Here is a 15,478-nt window from a genome sequence, read left to right as displayed (position 1 = left end):
TTATTTTATTTTTATTTATTTATTTTGAGTTGGAGTCTCACTCTGTCACCCAGACTGGAGTGCAGTGGCCGCTCCCAGCCACCACAGCCTTGACCTGCTGGGCTCCAGCGATCCTTCCGCCTCAGCCTTCCAAGTAGCCAGAATTATAGGCATGCGCTACCACGCCCGGTTGATTTTTTTGATTTATTGTAGAGATGAGGTCTCGCCTGCCCAGGCGGGTCTCGAACCCGTGGGCTCAGGCAATCCACTCACCTCAGCCTCCCAAAGGTGCAGGATTACAGGCTGAGCCACTGAGCCTGGCCAAGAGCAGACATTTTAAATTTTAGTGCAGTCTAGCTTATCAGTTGTTTCTTTTATGGATTGTGCCATTGGCATTATATCGAAAAAGTTATCACCATATCCAAATTCATTTAGGTTTTCTCTACGTTATAGTTTTGTGTTTTATATTTAGGTCTGTGACCCATTTTGAGTTAAGTTTTGTGAAAGATATTAAGTCTGTGTCTAGATTCATTTTATTGCATGTGAGTTTCTTCTAGGCAACATATAATTAGGTCTTGTTTTTTGATCTACCCTGACAATCTTTATCTTTTAATCGGTGCATTTAGACTAGTGATGTTTGTGATTACTGATACAATTGGATTAGTATCATACATATTACTGTTTTCTATTTGTTGCTCTTGTTCTTTTTTCCTATTTTTGTATTTCACATTTTTTCTGCCTTTTGTGTTTTTTCGTAAAGTTTTTTTTTAAAGGGATAGTGTCTTGCTATGCTTCACAGGTTGGACTTGAACTCTTGGCTTCAAACAGTTCTTCCACCTTGGGTTCCCAAAGTGCTGGGACTACAGGTGTGCACCCTCGCACCCCAATTGCTTTTTGTTTGTTTGTTTGTTTGTTTTTTTAAGTTGGAGTCTCACTCTGTTGCCCAGACTGGAGTGCAGTGGCCGCTCCCGGCCACCGCAACCTCGACCTGCTGGGCTCCGGTGATCCTTCTGCCTCAGGCTTCCGAGTAGCCAGAATTACAGGCGCGCGCTGCCACACCCGATTAATTTTTTGATTTTATTGTAGAGATGAGATCTCGCCTGCCCAGGCGGGTCTTGAACCCGCGGGCTCAGGCAATCCACTCATCTCAGCCTCCCAAAGGCACGGGATTACAGGCTGAGCCACCGAGCCTGGCTGCTTTTTGTTTTAATTAAACATTTTACATGATTTCTTTTTCTCTCCTGCCTTAGTTATACTTCTTTTTAAGCTGGTTTTAGTGGTTGCCCCAGAGTTTGCAATATACACTTACAATTAATCCAAGTCCACTTTCACATAACACTACACCCCTTCAAATAACTATTCCACTTACAATAACAACATATTTCTGATTTCCCCTTCCTGCACCTTATGTCATCACTGTCATTTATTTCACTGGTACATAAGCACATATGTGCACACACAGCATACATAATTGAATACGTTGTTGCTATTACCATTTTGAGCAAACTGCTAACTGCTATATTAACTAAGAATAGGAAGAATGGAAGTTTATGTTTTGTCTTCACTTATTCCGTCCTGAGTGTGCTTCCTTTCTTTGTATAGGTCTGAGTTTCTGAATTAAATCACTTTTGTTTTCTCTGAAGAACTTCATTTAACATTTCATACAAGGCAGATTTTTGTTTGTTTGTTTTTTGAGTAGGAGTCTTACTCTTATCTCCCAGAGTGCAGTGGCACACGGCTCACAGCCACTGCAGCCTCGACGTGATGGGCTCAGGCGATCTTTCCGCCTCAACCTTCCAAGTAACTGGAACAACAGGCATGCACCACCACTCCCAGATAATTTTTTTTTTTAAATTTATTGTGGAGACAAGGTCTTACCATGTTGCCCAGGCTGGTCTCGAACCCGTGAGCTCAGGCAGTCTTCTTGCCTCAGCCTCCCAAAGTGCTGGGATTACAGGCATAAACCACTATGCCCAGCTACAAGGCAGAACTCATGGTAACAAATTTCCTCGATTTTTGTTTATCTGAGAAAGTTTTATCTCTCCTTCACTTGTGAAGGGTAATAATCACAGAGTGTAGAATTCAAGGCTAATATTCTTTTTTCTTAACAGTTGAATATTCCACTCCACTTTCTCTTGCTTGCTTGGTTTCTGAGAAGTTGGATGTAATCCTCATGTTTGCTCCGCTGTAGTTAAGGTGTGTTTTCCTTATTTCCTTGTTTCTTTATCTTTGATTTTCTGCAGTTTGAATACAGTATGCTTAGGTATAGTTTTTTGGCATTTATCTGCTTGGTGTTCTCAGAGCTTCCTGTATCGTAGTTTGATGTCTGACATTAATTTGGGGGAATTTTTCAGTCATTATTATTTTCAGTAATGTTTCTGTTCCTTTCTCTCTTTCTTCTCCTTCTGGTATTTCCATTATGTGTATGTTATACCTTTTGTAGTTGTCCCACAGTTTTTGGCACGAGGTTCTGATGTGCCTTAGGGAGAAAAAAGTGTGTTAGGTTTGCTTCCTTCAGGCTTGAGTGACAGCACGATTGGCCATGAGGTCGTTGTTAATGAAGCCACAATCTATGTTAAACAAGTGCACACATAAAACAAGGCTATCTGTAATCTGTTGACAAAAATGATGTGACAGGACCCTGACAGAAGGCTCACTTGGTAATTTCCCTAGAAGCAGTGGTTCAGTATTCGCTAACTCAGTATTCATGGTAACTTTATAGAACATAACTACCAAGAATAATGATAACAGAATGTGTTATTAACTGCTTTAATCACCAATGTCATGAGGCAAGAGTTATTATTCTTTCTGTTTTATAGGTTAAGAAATGAGATAGTGTGTGATTATTTGTTGAAGGTCACATAACTATTTATGAGTGAAACCTGGAGTTGGTGTTGGACGGTTTGGCTCCTAGGTTCACTCACTTAACACTTGTACCATATTGACTTTTCTGAGCTTTGGAACATTTTACAGGGAACAATGAAAGAAACTGGGAATTTAGCCAGCATTAAAGAAAGTGTGGTTAAAAGAGCAAGCTTGGAAGAAGTGGGTGACTTGTCATGTGGAAGAGGAATTAGACTTCTTTATATTTCTACAAGGTAGAATTATTAAAACTAAGAGAAGTGGGACACGAATTTCAGTCTGTCATGGGGGCTGTTCAAAGAGCAGATCATCATGGGATTTACTGAATATCTTCAAACTGGAAGCATTAACCAGAGAGCTAAATGACAGTGTATCAGGGGTGTTTAGATGATAATGTGGGAACACTTTATTCAATGAATAGTTGGACTAGTTAATACCCGGAGTCTCTTGTAATCTGAATATTGTAATTCTTTTGTCTTGTACTTTTTAGTGATCAGTGACATTATGGAACATTTTCTCCACTGTCATGATTTCTGGTAATTATAGTTTTGATATCATTGTCATTCCTGGTTAACTCTTTCCCTTGGTTCAAACTGAATCAGTAAACTGAAATCTGTAGTCATCTAGGACTCTTTCACATTCTCTTTTCCTCATATTTTGAATCACCCATGTTTGCCTGTTCCTTTTTTATTTTTCTTCTTCCTTTCTTAGCAGCATCTCTGGCCTGTCTGACTTTGCATCTGTCCATGTCTTGAAAGCATACCTCTTCTATTTGCTTTTTCATGTCAGGAGCTCAAGCCACATAAGACCATTTTATAAAACTTATTGAGTGCCTCTTAACATGTGCGTTTTTATAGTGCTTTTACTTTTCCAGTCTTTTTCTCTGCATTGCTTCATTTAATTTGGATAAAGCTAGCAACAATTTCATTCCATCAGATAGACATTATACTGGGAGGAATCTGAATGGATAAACGTTTGCATAACTTTTTCATCTCATTTTACCTCCCTAGCTCTTCTGCTTTACATTATACTGACTCGCTTTTATTTCTCAGATTATTTCTGTTACTTAGAGTGCTAGCTGTTTAAAGTTGTCTTCGTCTTCTAAGATACTCAATTTATAATCATTCTTCAAAAATTTTATATTTCTCTTAGCAGTAAAGAATTTGACTCATGGATGGCTATGAAGTCTCCACTTAGATCTTGCTACTGATTTATGCGTTTACAATATGAAAAGAAAAGAAAACGTACTCTGTTTCTTTTCCCCTTCTTGTTAAGATAAAAAAAAAGGAAAGTTTGTCTTAGAATAATTATTTCTCAATAAAAGAAAGCTATACTTCTGTTATCTCACTTTTTGATATCCCTTATTTTGTATAACACTTTTTAAGCCTATTTTAGTGTCTTTGTATTTTAAATCTAAAGTTCTACTTATTGACTGTATATTTGTGTTTATATTAACATTCTTTTTGTTATTAGTCTAGTCAATGTTCTACTGATTTCAAGTGGTATAACTTTGGAACTCAAAATAAATAATCTAATTTTTATGAAACAGAGCATGCTGATATGAATTCTTAATAATGTCTAATGAAGAGAGAATGTGAAGAAGTAATTTGACTATTTTCTCTTTATTCCTGTGAGCCCAACACAAAGCCTGGTGTGTCTTTTTCTCCATGAGCCTAGTTTGTGCCCACTGTTTAGCACAGTTGTACTACTTTAGAGGAATAGGCATATGAATTACGGGTTCTCTTTGGTGTACATGATGCAGCAAACAATAAGGCATGTGAAAAATAAAGACACTGAGTTTATGTTTTTAAACTTCATAAAGAGCGATAAACTAATCTGGCCTTTTATTCTATTAATATGGTGTATTACTTTGATTTTTATATGTTGAGCCAAACTTGCCTTTATTTTTATTCATCTTTCTATCTTTGGACAGGTATAATGTGGCAAAATCATTGACACTCAGTAAGTGTTTGTTTGATAAATGAGAGGAAAAACAAAGCAGTGTTAAATAGAGTCACTACAGGTATTAAGTCTGTGTTTAAAAGCCGCTAGTAAGGTATACCTGTATATGTATATTTTTTATTTTATGTTTTATTTTATTTTATTTGGATGTAGGGTGTAAGTCAGGTTTAGGCACTGAAGTGGTCTGCAGACAGTTGAAGTTTGGGCTTCCCATTGGTCCTCATCTCTCCTGGTCTAGGATCAGGTGCCCCTGTGGATGTCATGTGCCCCCTCCTCCTCCCCCCGCAGTGCCCACTACGGCCAGTCCCTTTCTTGTAGCATGATGATACATGCTCAGGGGCTACTTGTGAGTAAGAACATGCGTACTCAGCTTTTTGTTTTTGTGATAGATCACTGAGTGTGATAGACTTTACATCCATCAGAGTTGCTGCAAAGTCCATAATTTTATCCTCCTCTATGTCTGCATAACATTCCATCGTGTATATGTACCACATTAAAAGAATTCAGTCCACTTTCGGTGGGCAGCATGCTTGATTCCATATTTTTGCTATTGTGAGTAGTGGTGCAGTAAACATGTGTGCGCAGGTATCTTTTTTGTAGAATGGTTTGAGTTTCTCTGGGTCTGTTCCCAGAAGAAAGATTGCAGGGACATAAAGAAGGTCAATTTCTAGGTCTTTTAGAAATCACCACACTGTTTTCCACAGAGGTTGTACTAATTTACACTCCTACCAACAGTGTAGAAGTGTTCCCTTTTCTCCGCATCCTCTCCAGCATCTGTTGTTTTTTGAGTTATTGATGATGGCCATCCTGACCAGGATTGGTGTGGTTTTGATTTGCATTTCTTTGATGATTAGTGAGGCTAAGCATTTTTTCATGTATCTGTTGACTGTTCATGTCTTCTTTTGAGAGGTGTCTTTTCATGTCTTTTGCCCACTCTTTAATGGGGCTGTTGGTTTCTTTTGGCGTGTTTGAGTTCCTTGTAGATCTTGGATGTTAGGCCTTTGTTAGATATACAGTTGGCAAATATTTTTTCCTCATTCTGTGGACTGTCTCCCTGCTCTCTTGATGGTTTCTTTTGCTTTGCAAAAACTTTTCAGTTTGGCTGGGCACCAAACACACCTGTGATCCCAGCACTTTGGGAGGCTGAGGTGAAAGGATTGCCTGAGTTCAGGGGTTCAAGACCAGCCGGGGGCAATTTGGCGAGACCTCATCTCTACAATACATAAAAAAAATTAGCTAGGTGTGCTGGTGCGTGCCTGTGGTTCCACCTACTTGGAAGGCTAAAGTGGAAGGATCTCCTGAGCCCAGCAAGTCGAGGCTGTGGTGGCCATGAGCATGCCACTGTGCTCCAGCCTGGGCAACAGAGTGAAACTCCTACTGGGAAAAAAAAAAAAAGCTTTTCAGTTTGACAAGTTCCACTTGTCAATCTTATCTCATCTCATGTCATGGGCTTTTGGGGTTATGATCAGAAATTGGTTGCCTATTCCAATGTCTATAAGGGTGTCTCCTGTATTTTCTAAGATTCCTAAAGTTTGAGGTTTTCCATTTAGGTCTTTGATCCACTTGGAATTGATTTTTGTGTGTGCTGATAGGTACGGTCCTGTTTCATTCTCTCACATGTGGTCAGCCCATTTTCCCAGCATCGTTAAATGAATAAGTTTTTCTTCTCCCTAGTGGCTATTGGTGGTGGAGGCTTTGTTAAAGATGAGTTGGTTGAGAAATTGAGGTTTTGCTTCTGGAATCTCTGTCCTGTTCCATTGGTCTATATGCCTGTCTTGTACCAATACCAGGCTGTTTTGATTATTGTAGCCTTATAAAAAAGTTTAAAATCTAGAAATGTAATACCTTCCACTTTGTTTCTTTTGCTGAGGATTGTTTTGGGTATTCATGGTCATTTTTGTGTCCATATGAATTTCTGTATCATCATTTCCAGATCTGAGAAGAATGATATTGGTAATTTAATGGGTATTGCGTTGAATCTATAGATTGCCTTGGGTAGGATGGATATCTTAACAATGCTGATTCTTCTAATCCATAAGCATGGAATATTTTTTCCATTTGTTTGTGTCATCTTTGATTTCTTTGAGCAGTGTTTTGTAGTTTTTGTTATAAAGGTCTTTCACTTTTCTGGTTAAGAAGATAATGGGATTATACCTCCTTAATTTAACCAGCTTAGGAAATGATTGTTCAGTGAAGCAACACTTATAAGTTATATAAATACATAGGGCAGGTAGTGGTATTATATATGCATAAATGATGTGAAAATCTGTAAGTCAAAGCTGTTATACATCTGCCCAAGTTCTTAGTAAAACAGTTCTGTGCAATCGCTATACTGTCATGTGTCAGTTGGGGTTCAGGCTAGCAAACGCTGGACACAGACAGTATCTTAGAATAGGAAGTCAAGTGTGTTTGCTTCCATAAAGGTTAGAGGAGGAAGTTGATGCCGTCAGGATACTCCACAGAGAGATCAGCTATTTCATCTAGTTGCAGATGGTGGTGTACACTTCTGGGACCCCCAGAAGAGCCTCATATGGTTATAAATGACATGTCAGAGCATCACACCTGAAAGCGTATCTGCCTTCCTCAAATCCATAGCAGATTATAGATTTTACTAATATTTAAAATAGTACAAAATTTGATTTAGGTAGTAAATATCAGCATATATGTAGTGATTTCTTCATTACAGAGAAAGTGTTAGTTTCATATCAGCCTTCATATTCCGCAGTGGAAAAAAGTGTACTTAGAATGTGCAAGATTTTTAACTTTTTGGAATATTTTATGTTCAAAATTCTGACTTCATGATTTCTCCAAATTAGGCAGAAAGCGCAACTAGCTGTAGAAAGAGGTAAACAAGTGGAAGAATTCCTGCAGCGAAAACAGGAAGCCATGCAGAACAAGGCTCGAGCGGAAGGACACATGGTATGGGTTTTTGTTTTTTGTCCTTAGATTTTTGAATGTGTTAGTATTCCAAGGTAAGTGTAAATAAAAAGAATTATAAACATAATAATAGGGGGTAAAGATGACCAAAGTCATTTGCAGAGTATAAAGTTGTGGTGTATCTCTTCTACTGTATCTTTTATACTAAGAGTGAAATTCTATTGCTTCTTTGGTTAAGTAGGAGTAAGTTTTAGCTGTGTCCTTTCTCTTAAAAGTAGAAATGACTTGACTAACCTAAAAAAAAAAAAATGAGTAGAAATGGGTACAACAATCCAGATATTCATATTGAAGAATTTAGTTTATACATTGCTGAGGTTTTTTTCCCCCAATGTTTTTGGTTTTGAGTACTTTTAAGTAGCAAATAATTTTAGGAAAAAAATGGGAAATGGGCCAAGCACGGTGGCTCAAGCCTATAATCCCAGTACTTTGGGAGACTGAGGTGAGGGGATTGCCTGAGCCCACAGGTTCAAGAACGGCCTGGGCAACTTGGCGAGACCTCCATCTCTGCAATAAACAAATTAGCTGTGCATGGTAGCACGCACCTGTAGTTCTACTTGGAAGGATGAGGCGGAAGGATCGCCTGAGCCCAGGAGGTTGACGCTAGGGTGGCCGTGAGTGTGCCACTGCACTCCAGCCTGGGCAACGGAGTGAGACTCCAATTCAAAAAAAGAAAATGGGAAATAAATATTTGGGTAAGTATATGTGTAAAACTATACCTTTACTCAAAAATAGAAACAAAATTATATTGGAGTCTCCAGTTATGCCAGTTAACTAAATTAAGACATATCCAAGAAAATATTAAGTTTATTTTAAATGGTTTTTAAATTTTTATTTTTTTTAATTTTTTGTAGAGGTGGGGTCTCACCAGGTTGTCCTGGCTGGTCTCAAGCTACTGGCCTCCAGTGATCCTCCCGCCTCGGCCTCCCAAAGTGCTGCAATTACAGGTGTGAGCCACTGTGCCCAGCCAAAAATATTACGGTTTTAGATAATAATTTCAATATTAAACTCTTACGGTTTTGACTTATAGAGGCACACCATGTCTTGTTTTTAGTGTGCTGTTGACTATGTTATCTTGTTTTCTTGGTTTATTTTGTTTGCTATTTCATGGTGCCGGCACTCCTCATGTTCTCGATAGTGTGTTCATATTTGAGAATGTCGGTTCTACTGTTGATCACCCTTGTTTGAGTGGCCCTGGGAATATGGTAGTGTGCTATTACTATGACCTGCCTTCTGCAGTTTTCAGAGACCATGGAGGATGCACAGGACACACTGAGATATTCTCTCAGCGCATATACCTTGACAACTTATTTTCCAGGCTTAGGGCACTCCCCTTCTTCTAGGTATCACCAGCCACCCGGAGCCATGGCCTTCCTTTCGTTCTATGCTCTCTCTTACCACTCCTGTCTCAAGGTAGCTAATGCTGCTTCCTGGTGTGTGGAGACAGGTTGCGTACTGGAAGAGCCCTCTCATGTTACCACTGTTGTCTGCAATGAACCCTCCCCATGTTCTTAGCTTCCAGCATGCCTTGGAGCAAGCTTTGTGTTACTCACACCTTCTGTGGTAGTGCTCTTTCTGGCATGCTTTTTCGTGTCTGAGTTCACACCTGAAACTGATTTTTTGTACCTTCCTTGTCTCTGGATTCCTCTAAGCCTTGGGACTACAAGAGTTTTGCTTGTATTTAAATGCTGATGTATATTCACTTAAAACAGTTTTTCTGTTCTAAGATTTTCAGGAAGGAAAGCTGTAGTGTTCATGCTGCTGTCATCTTACAATTAGAAATTGGTATATTTCAATTTATTGTTGTGTTCTCATTTTAAAAAATATGCTTTAGACATAAGCAGTGCATTTTAAGAATGATTTTTATTTGACTTTCTAAGGTTCATTCTGTTAAAACTATATAGAATTTCTTCATTCCCTAGATGACATTAATTTTACCTTTGAAAGATGTGGCTAAAAGTGAAGAATTTCTATTTTTTTTTTTTTTTAGATCGGAAAATATAGTTTATTCAGAAAGTAATTTAGAAAGAAAGAGAGAGAGAAAGGAGACTCAGGCTGGAGGGTAGTGGCATGATCGCAGCAGCACTGTAGCCTCGACCTCCTGGTCTCAGGCGATCATTCGCCCTCAGCCTCCTAAGTAGCTGGGACCTTGGGCACGTACCACCATGCCTGGCTATCCCAAATGTGTATGTATCAAACAACCATGCTTCAAAACATATAAAGCAGAAACTAATAGAACTGAAAAGATAAATAAACCCACAGTTATAGTTGAAGACTTTAACACCCCACGCTCAGCAATTTAGAGAACTGCCAGACCAAAGATCAGCAGGGATGCAGACTAGCTAAACACCATCACTAACCTCCAAGGTCTGGCTGCACTTACGTAAGATTCCACCCGGCAATGGCAGAATACACATGTTTTTCAAGCATCCATGGAAAATTCACCAAGATAGGAAATGTGCTGAATCACGAAACCTTAACAAACAGAATAAGTTATGCAGGGTATATTCTTCGCACGTAATAGAATCAGAGTAGAATTGATAACAGAAAGGTAACGAGACTCTCCAAACACTTGAAAATAAAATAACCCTCTTTCAAATAATCCATTCGTCCAAGAGGAACTCTAAAAGGAAATCTGAGCATACACAGAACTGAATAAAAATAGGCATGTAACATATCAAAATTTGGGATATAGCTAAAGCACTGTTTGTGGGAAATTATAGCGTGAAATGCATCATTAGAAAAGAAGAAGCGTCTCAAATCAGTAATTTAAGTTGCTACCTCAGAATACTTGAAAAAAGAGCAAAATAGACTGAAAGCAAGCAGAATGGAGGAAATGATTGAGTAGAAATCAATGAAATTGAAAACAGGAATATTATTAAGAAATGTAATTAAACAAAAAGCAGAGTTCTAGAAAAAGTAGAAGTGAAATTGATCTCCAGTAAGATTGAAAAAGAGTACAGCATGGTGTCTCATACCTGTAATCCCGGCACTTCGGGAGGCCAAAGTAGGAGGTTCGCTTGAGTCTCACTTCAAGATCAACTTGGACAACATACCCAGACCTTATCTCAACAAAAAATATTTAAAAATTAGCCAGATGTGGTCACAACACCTGTAGTCTCAGCTACTTAGGAGGCCGAAGCAGAAGAATCGCTTGAGCCTGGAGTTTGAGGTTAAAGAGAGCTATGATTGTGCCACTTCACTCCAGCCTGGGTGACAGAGGAAGACCTTGTCAAAAGAAGGAGGGAGGGAGGGAGGAAAGAGATAAAAAAGAATACACAAATCAATATCAGAAATGAAACAAAGGATATAACTACAGATCTTGTAGCAATTAAAAGGATAATAGACAACTTTACACTGATAAATTCAACAACTTAGAAGAAATGACCTAATTCTTCAAAACTGACAAGCTATTAAAACCTAGTCAAGTTGAAATAGATACCTTAAATAACCCAATAACTATTTAAAAATTGAATTTGTGGTTAAAGAGCTATTGAAAATCTTTAAGCCTAGATAGTTTTATTGGAGAATTTTACCAAACATTTCAAGATGATCAATTCCAATTTGATACAGTGATACAGTCTCTTCCAGAAAATAGTAGTAAACAATTCCCAACTCATTTTGAGGCCTGTATTACCCTAATGCAAAAACCAACCCGTAGACCATTATCTCTCATTAACATAAATACAAAAATTTTCCACAAAATTTTGGTAAATTGTATCCAACCATAATCAAGTGGCATTTAGTCTAGACACACAAGTCTGTTTCAGTCTTTGAAAATCCATGTGATCTACCATGTCGACAGTCTAAAGTAGAAAATTCATGATTGTATCAATTGATTCAGAAAATCTTTTGAAAAAATTCAACATCACTCATGATTAGGAAAAACAACAACTTTCAGTACACTACAAATAGAGGGGAACATCCTTATAATAGGTATCTGCAAAAAGACCTACATCTAATATCATACTTACTGATAGAAGACTGAATACTTTCCCTCACAGTAAGGGAAAAAGCAAGGACATGTGCTTTCACCACTCTTATCTGACATTGTGCTGTAAGTTCTAGTTACTGCAATAAAACAAGAAAAAGAAATGAAAGGAAAACAGTGGGAAAGAAGAAATAAAATAATTGCTACTTTCAGTTGACATGATTGTCTGCATAGGAAATCCCAAGACTACAAAACACTCCTAGGACAAATAAGTGAATTCATTATAGATGCAGGATACAAGATCGACACACAAAAATCTATTAAATTTTTATATATTGACAATGAGCAAGTGGAAACTGGTACAAAAAATGCAATATTATTTAAAGGTGCTCCAAAGAAAATGAAAAAATAACAAAACATATGCAAGATTTGTGTAATTAAAATGACAAAATGTTAATGAAAGAAATCTAAGAAGAGCTAAGTTCATGGAGAGATACAATGTTTATGAATCAGAAGACTCAGCATATTAAAAGTGGCAGTTCTTAAGTTGATCTTTAGATGTGAGGTAATTTCTACTAAAAACTCAGAAAAGTTATTTTGATGCATACAGACAGGTACAATCTAAAATTTACATGGAAAGAGAAAAACTTTAAGGTAACCAAAACAGTTTTGAAGAAGAAAGTGGGAGAAATGACTCTTCCTGATGTTAAGGCTAATTTATAGCTACAGTAATCAAAACAGGGTAGTTCTGTTGAAGGGCTAGACACATGAATCAATGGAATACTATGGAGAACCCAGAATAATCCACATAAATATGCCACGTTGTTTCTTGGTAAATATGGAAAGGCAACTCAATGGAGGAGAGAGAGCCTTTTCAATATTATTGCTGGAGGAATTGGACATCCATAGGCCAGAAAAATGGTCTAAACTTCACACCTTATAAAATAATTAACTCAAAATATTGTGGGCTTTGGTATAAAACTGTAAAAACTTCTAATAAAGGATAGAAGAAAATTTCAGGGTCTAGAGTTCTAAGACTTAGAACAAAGAACATAAGAAAAGGAAAAAGTTGATAGACTGAACTTCATCAAAATTTAAAACTCTGGCTTTGCAAAAGACTCTGTTAAGAAGAAAATACAAATTACAGATTGGAAGAAATATAAACCACATATCCAACAAAGGACTTATATTTAGAAAACATAAAGAAGCATCAATTTCAACATTAAAAACATAAAGCATCCAGTTAGAAAATGAACAAAAAACTTGCTAAACATTTCATCAAAGATAATATCCAATGGCATATAAACGCACGAGAAGATGTTCAATCATTAGCAGTTTGCAAATGCAGACTTAAGCCACAATCACTGCATACCTATCAGAATGGCTAAAATTAAGCCAGGCACAGTGGCTCACGCCTGTAATCCTAGCACTTTGGGAGGTTGAAGCGAGAGGATTGTCTGAGTCCGGGGGTTCGAGACAAGCCTGAGCAACTTGATGAGACCTCTTCTCTACAATAAATTAAAAAATGAGCCAGGCATGGTGGTATATGCCTGTAGTTCCATCAACTTGGGAGGCTGAGGTGGAAGAATTACCTGAGCCCAGTGGGTCAAGGCTGTGGCAGCCGTGAGTGTGCTACTGCACTCCAGCCCAAAGACTCCTACTCAAAAAAAAGAACAAAGCCGTGATAAAACCAAATGCTGGTGAAGTTTTGAAGAAATGAAATCATCCATACATTGTTGGTAGGAATGTAAAATGATACAGTTACTGTGCAAAATAGTTTGCCAGTGCCTTTTAAAGCTGAAAATGGACTTCAAACCAAGAGCCAGCAACTCCACTCTTGGGCATATGTCCCAGAGAAAAGAAAACTTGTTTTTACTAAGAAACTTGTCTTTGAATATTCATAGCAGCTTTACTCATAACAGCCAAAATCTTAAAACTACCCACATTTCCTTGAATGTGTGAATGAATGAACAAACTATCTCGCACCACTACATATATTCATCCCATGGAAAACTACTCAGCCACAAAAAAGAATGAACTGCTAATGCATACAATACCTTGCTTGGACCAAGTGTAATAATACTGAGTGAAAAAAAGTCCCTCTCCAAAGGCTACATGTTTTATGAATCCACATATATCAAAATTATGAAATAGAGTTATTTTGTTTCATTTTTTTGAAATGCGGTTATTGAGATGGAGAATAGTTGAGTGGAGTTAGGGATGGGGTGGTGAATGTGGCCATGAAGTGTTGTTACGACGATGATAAAGCACTCATCTTGATTGGGGTGTGGTTACATAGGCCACTCTGTGGTACAATTGTGTGGACATACATGACAGACAGAGATGTGTCCATGCGCCACTGGTGAAATGTTTACGGTTTGCCAGTGTGCTATAGCCATGCACGATGATAAAATTAGAAAGGCTGGGTGAAGGACACACAGCACCTTCCTGTACACTTATTTTCACCTTTCTGTGAATCTGTAATATTTCCGACCAAAAAGTTTTCTGAAGTCCGAAGTAATCAGATCCTTGTATTTCTCCAGTACCGTGAAAGGAAGGATGTAGCAATACTCAGCTCACCACTCACTCACCTGAGTTTTGTGGCTATTCCCATGCATCTTTCCAGAACGCATCGCACATCTTTGCTCAGCACTGCTCATTTCTTATTTTCCTTCCCCTCCCCAACTCTCTGATCTTTATATGCGTGTCCCCAAAGCTCCAGTAACTAATAAGTTAATGCCAGAACCTCCTTGAAGAGAGGAAAGAATGGAGTGAGCAAAGCCTTTTGGCATGCTCACACAGCAGTGTACCCATGAAGTAGATGGTGTTATGCCCTGACTTGGAGCATGTGTAAATAATTTCACCCAGGGTCAGTGGTATTTATACAGCATTGGCTGAAACATAGACAGATTTCAGAGTTCAGTGTCCATGTTCTTAGCTATCATAACTGCACTTTCCTTGTGATAATGTCCTCTAATGAGTATTACTGTGAGAGGTGTGTATAACAAACAGCATGGCGAGTCAGCAGAGGCACACTTAACTCCCTGGAGAAGGCAGTGGCAAGGCTTTTCATGGGCGAGATGTTAGGTTTGAGTTTTGGAACATGAGTGAGATCATGGTGTAGTCCACAGACCACATATAGTTGTCATAGCTACAATGTAGGTGTATGACTGAGCAGTGGCAGAGATGTGCCTGGAAGTGGCTAGATTACAAATGGCTTTACCTTTAACAGAATGTGGATTAAAGTCTGAAGATGATGGGAACCACTAAACAGTTTCTGTGGGATTGGCTGTGAGAAAGAAAGGTTACTGTCTGGGCACTGTAGAGAATGCACTGGGGAATGTGAAACTAGATAAGTTTGGATGCTCTTTTAGAAATCCATGAGTCATAGAAGAGAGCCTGAGCTAAGACAGAAACTAAAAGGAAAAATTAGAGTTGTTGGGACATAGAATTGCTAAGTTGGCAGTTATCTGAATACAGTAGGTAAGAGAGGCAAGAGTAACTCCTTGCTTGCTGACTTGGGTGCCTGACCGTGGTCAGTAATTGAGCTAGAAATAAGATCATGTCGTAACCAGGAGGATACAGTCAGGTTTATTGTTTGAGACAGAATTGCTGCTTAAGAGTGTAGTTGTCCAGATGTCAGTTTACTTACACAGAAGTCTCTAGTTAAAAAGAGAGAGGGGCTCCAAGACGTGGGGGTTGGCATCATCTATTAAAGCCTAGGGTGAGCCGGGCTCGGTGGCTCAGCCAGTAATCCCGCACCTTTGGGAGGCTGAGATGAGTGGATTGCCTGAGCCCGCGGGTTCGAGA

At 38.5% G+C, this 15,478-nt stretch overlaps 1 protein-coding gene across 1 annotated transcript in view; it reads left to right on the top strand.

The window, feature by feature from the left end:
• The window catches only part of NEK1 (NIMA related kinase 1), a 159,493-nt gene that overhangs the window by 63,493 nt on the left and 80,522 nt on the right, over window positions 1-15,478 (top strand). The window contains exon 17 of the mRNA XM_008074769.1: window positions 7,620-7,722. Coding sequence (XP_008072960.1) covers window positions 7,620-7,722 — 103 coding nt within the window. The remainder of the gene's footprint in view (window positions 1-7,619; window positions 7,723-15,478) is intronic.

Source organism: Carlito syrichta, unplaced genomic scaffold, assembly GCF_000164805.1.
Source record: "Carlito syrichta isolate Samal-C Ts95f unplaced genomic scaffold, Tarsius_syrichta-2.0.1 Scaffold317482, whole genome shotgun sequence".
Lineage (NCBI taxonomy): Eukaryota > Metazoa > Chordata > Mammalia > Primates > Tarsiidae > Carlito > Carlito syrichta.
The sequence above is the reverse complement of the archived record's forward strand: the minus strand, read 5'-3'. Positions and strand labels throughout refer to the sequence as shown.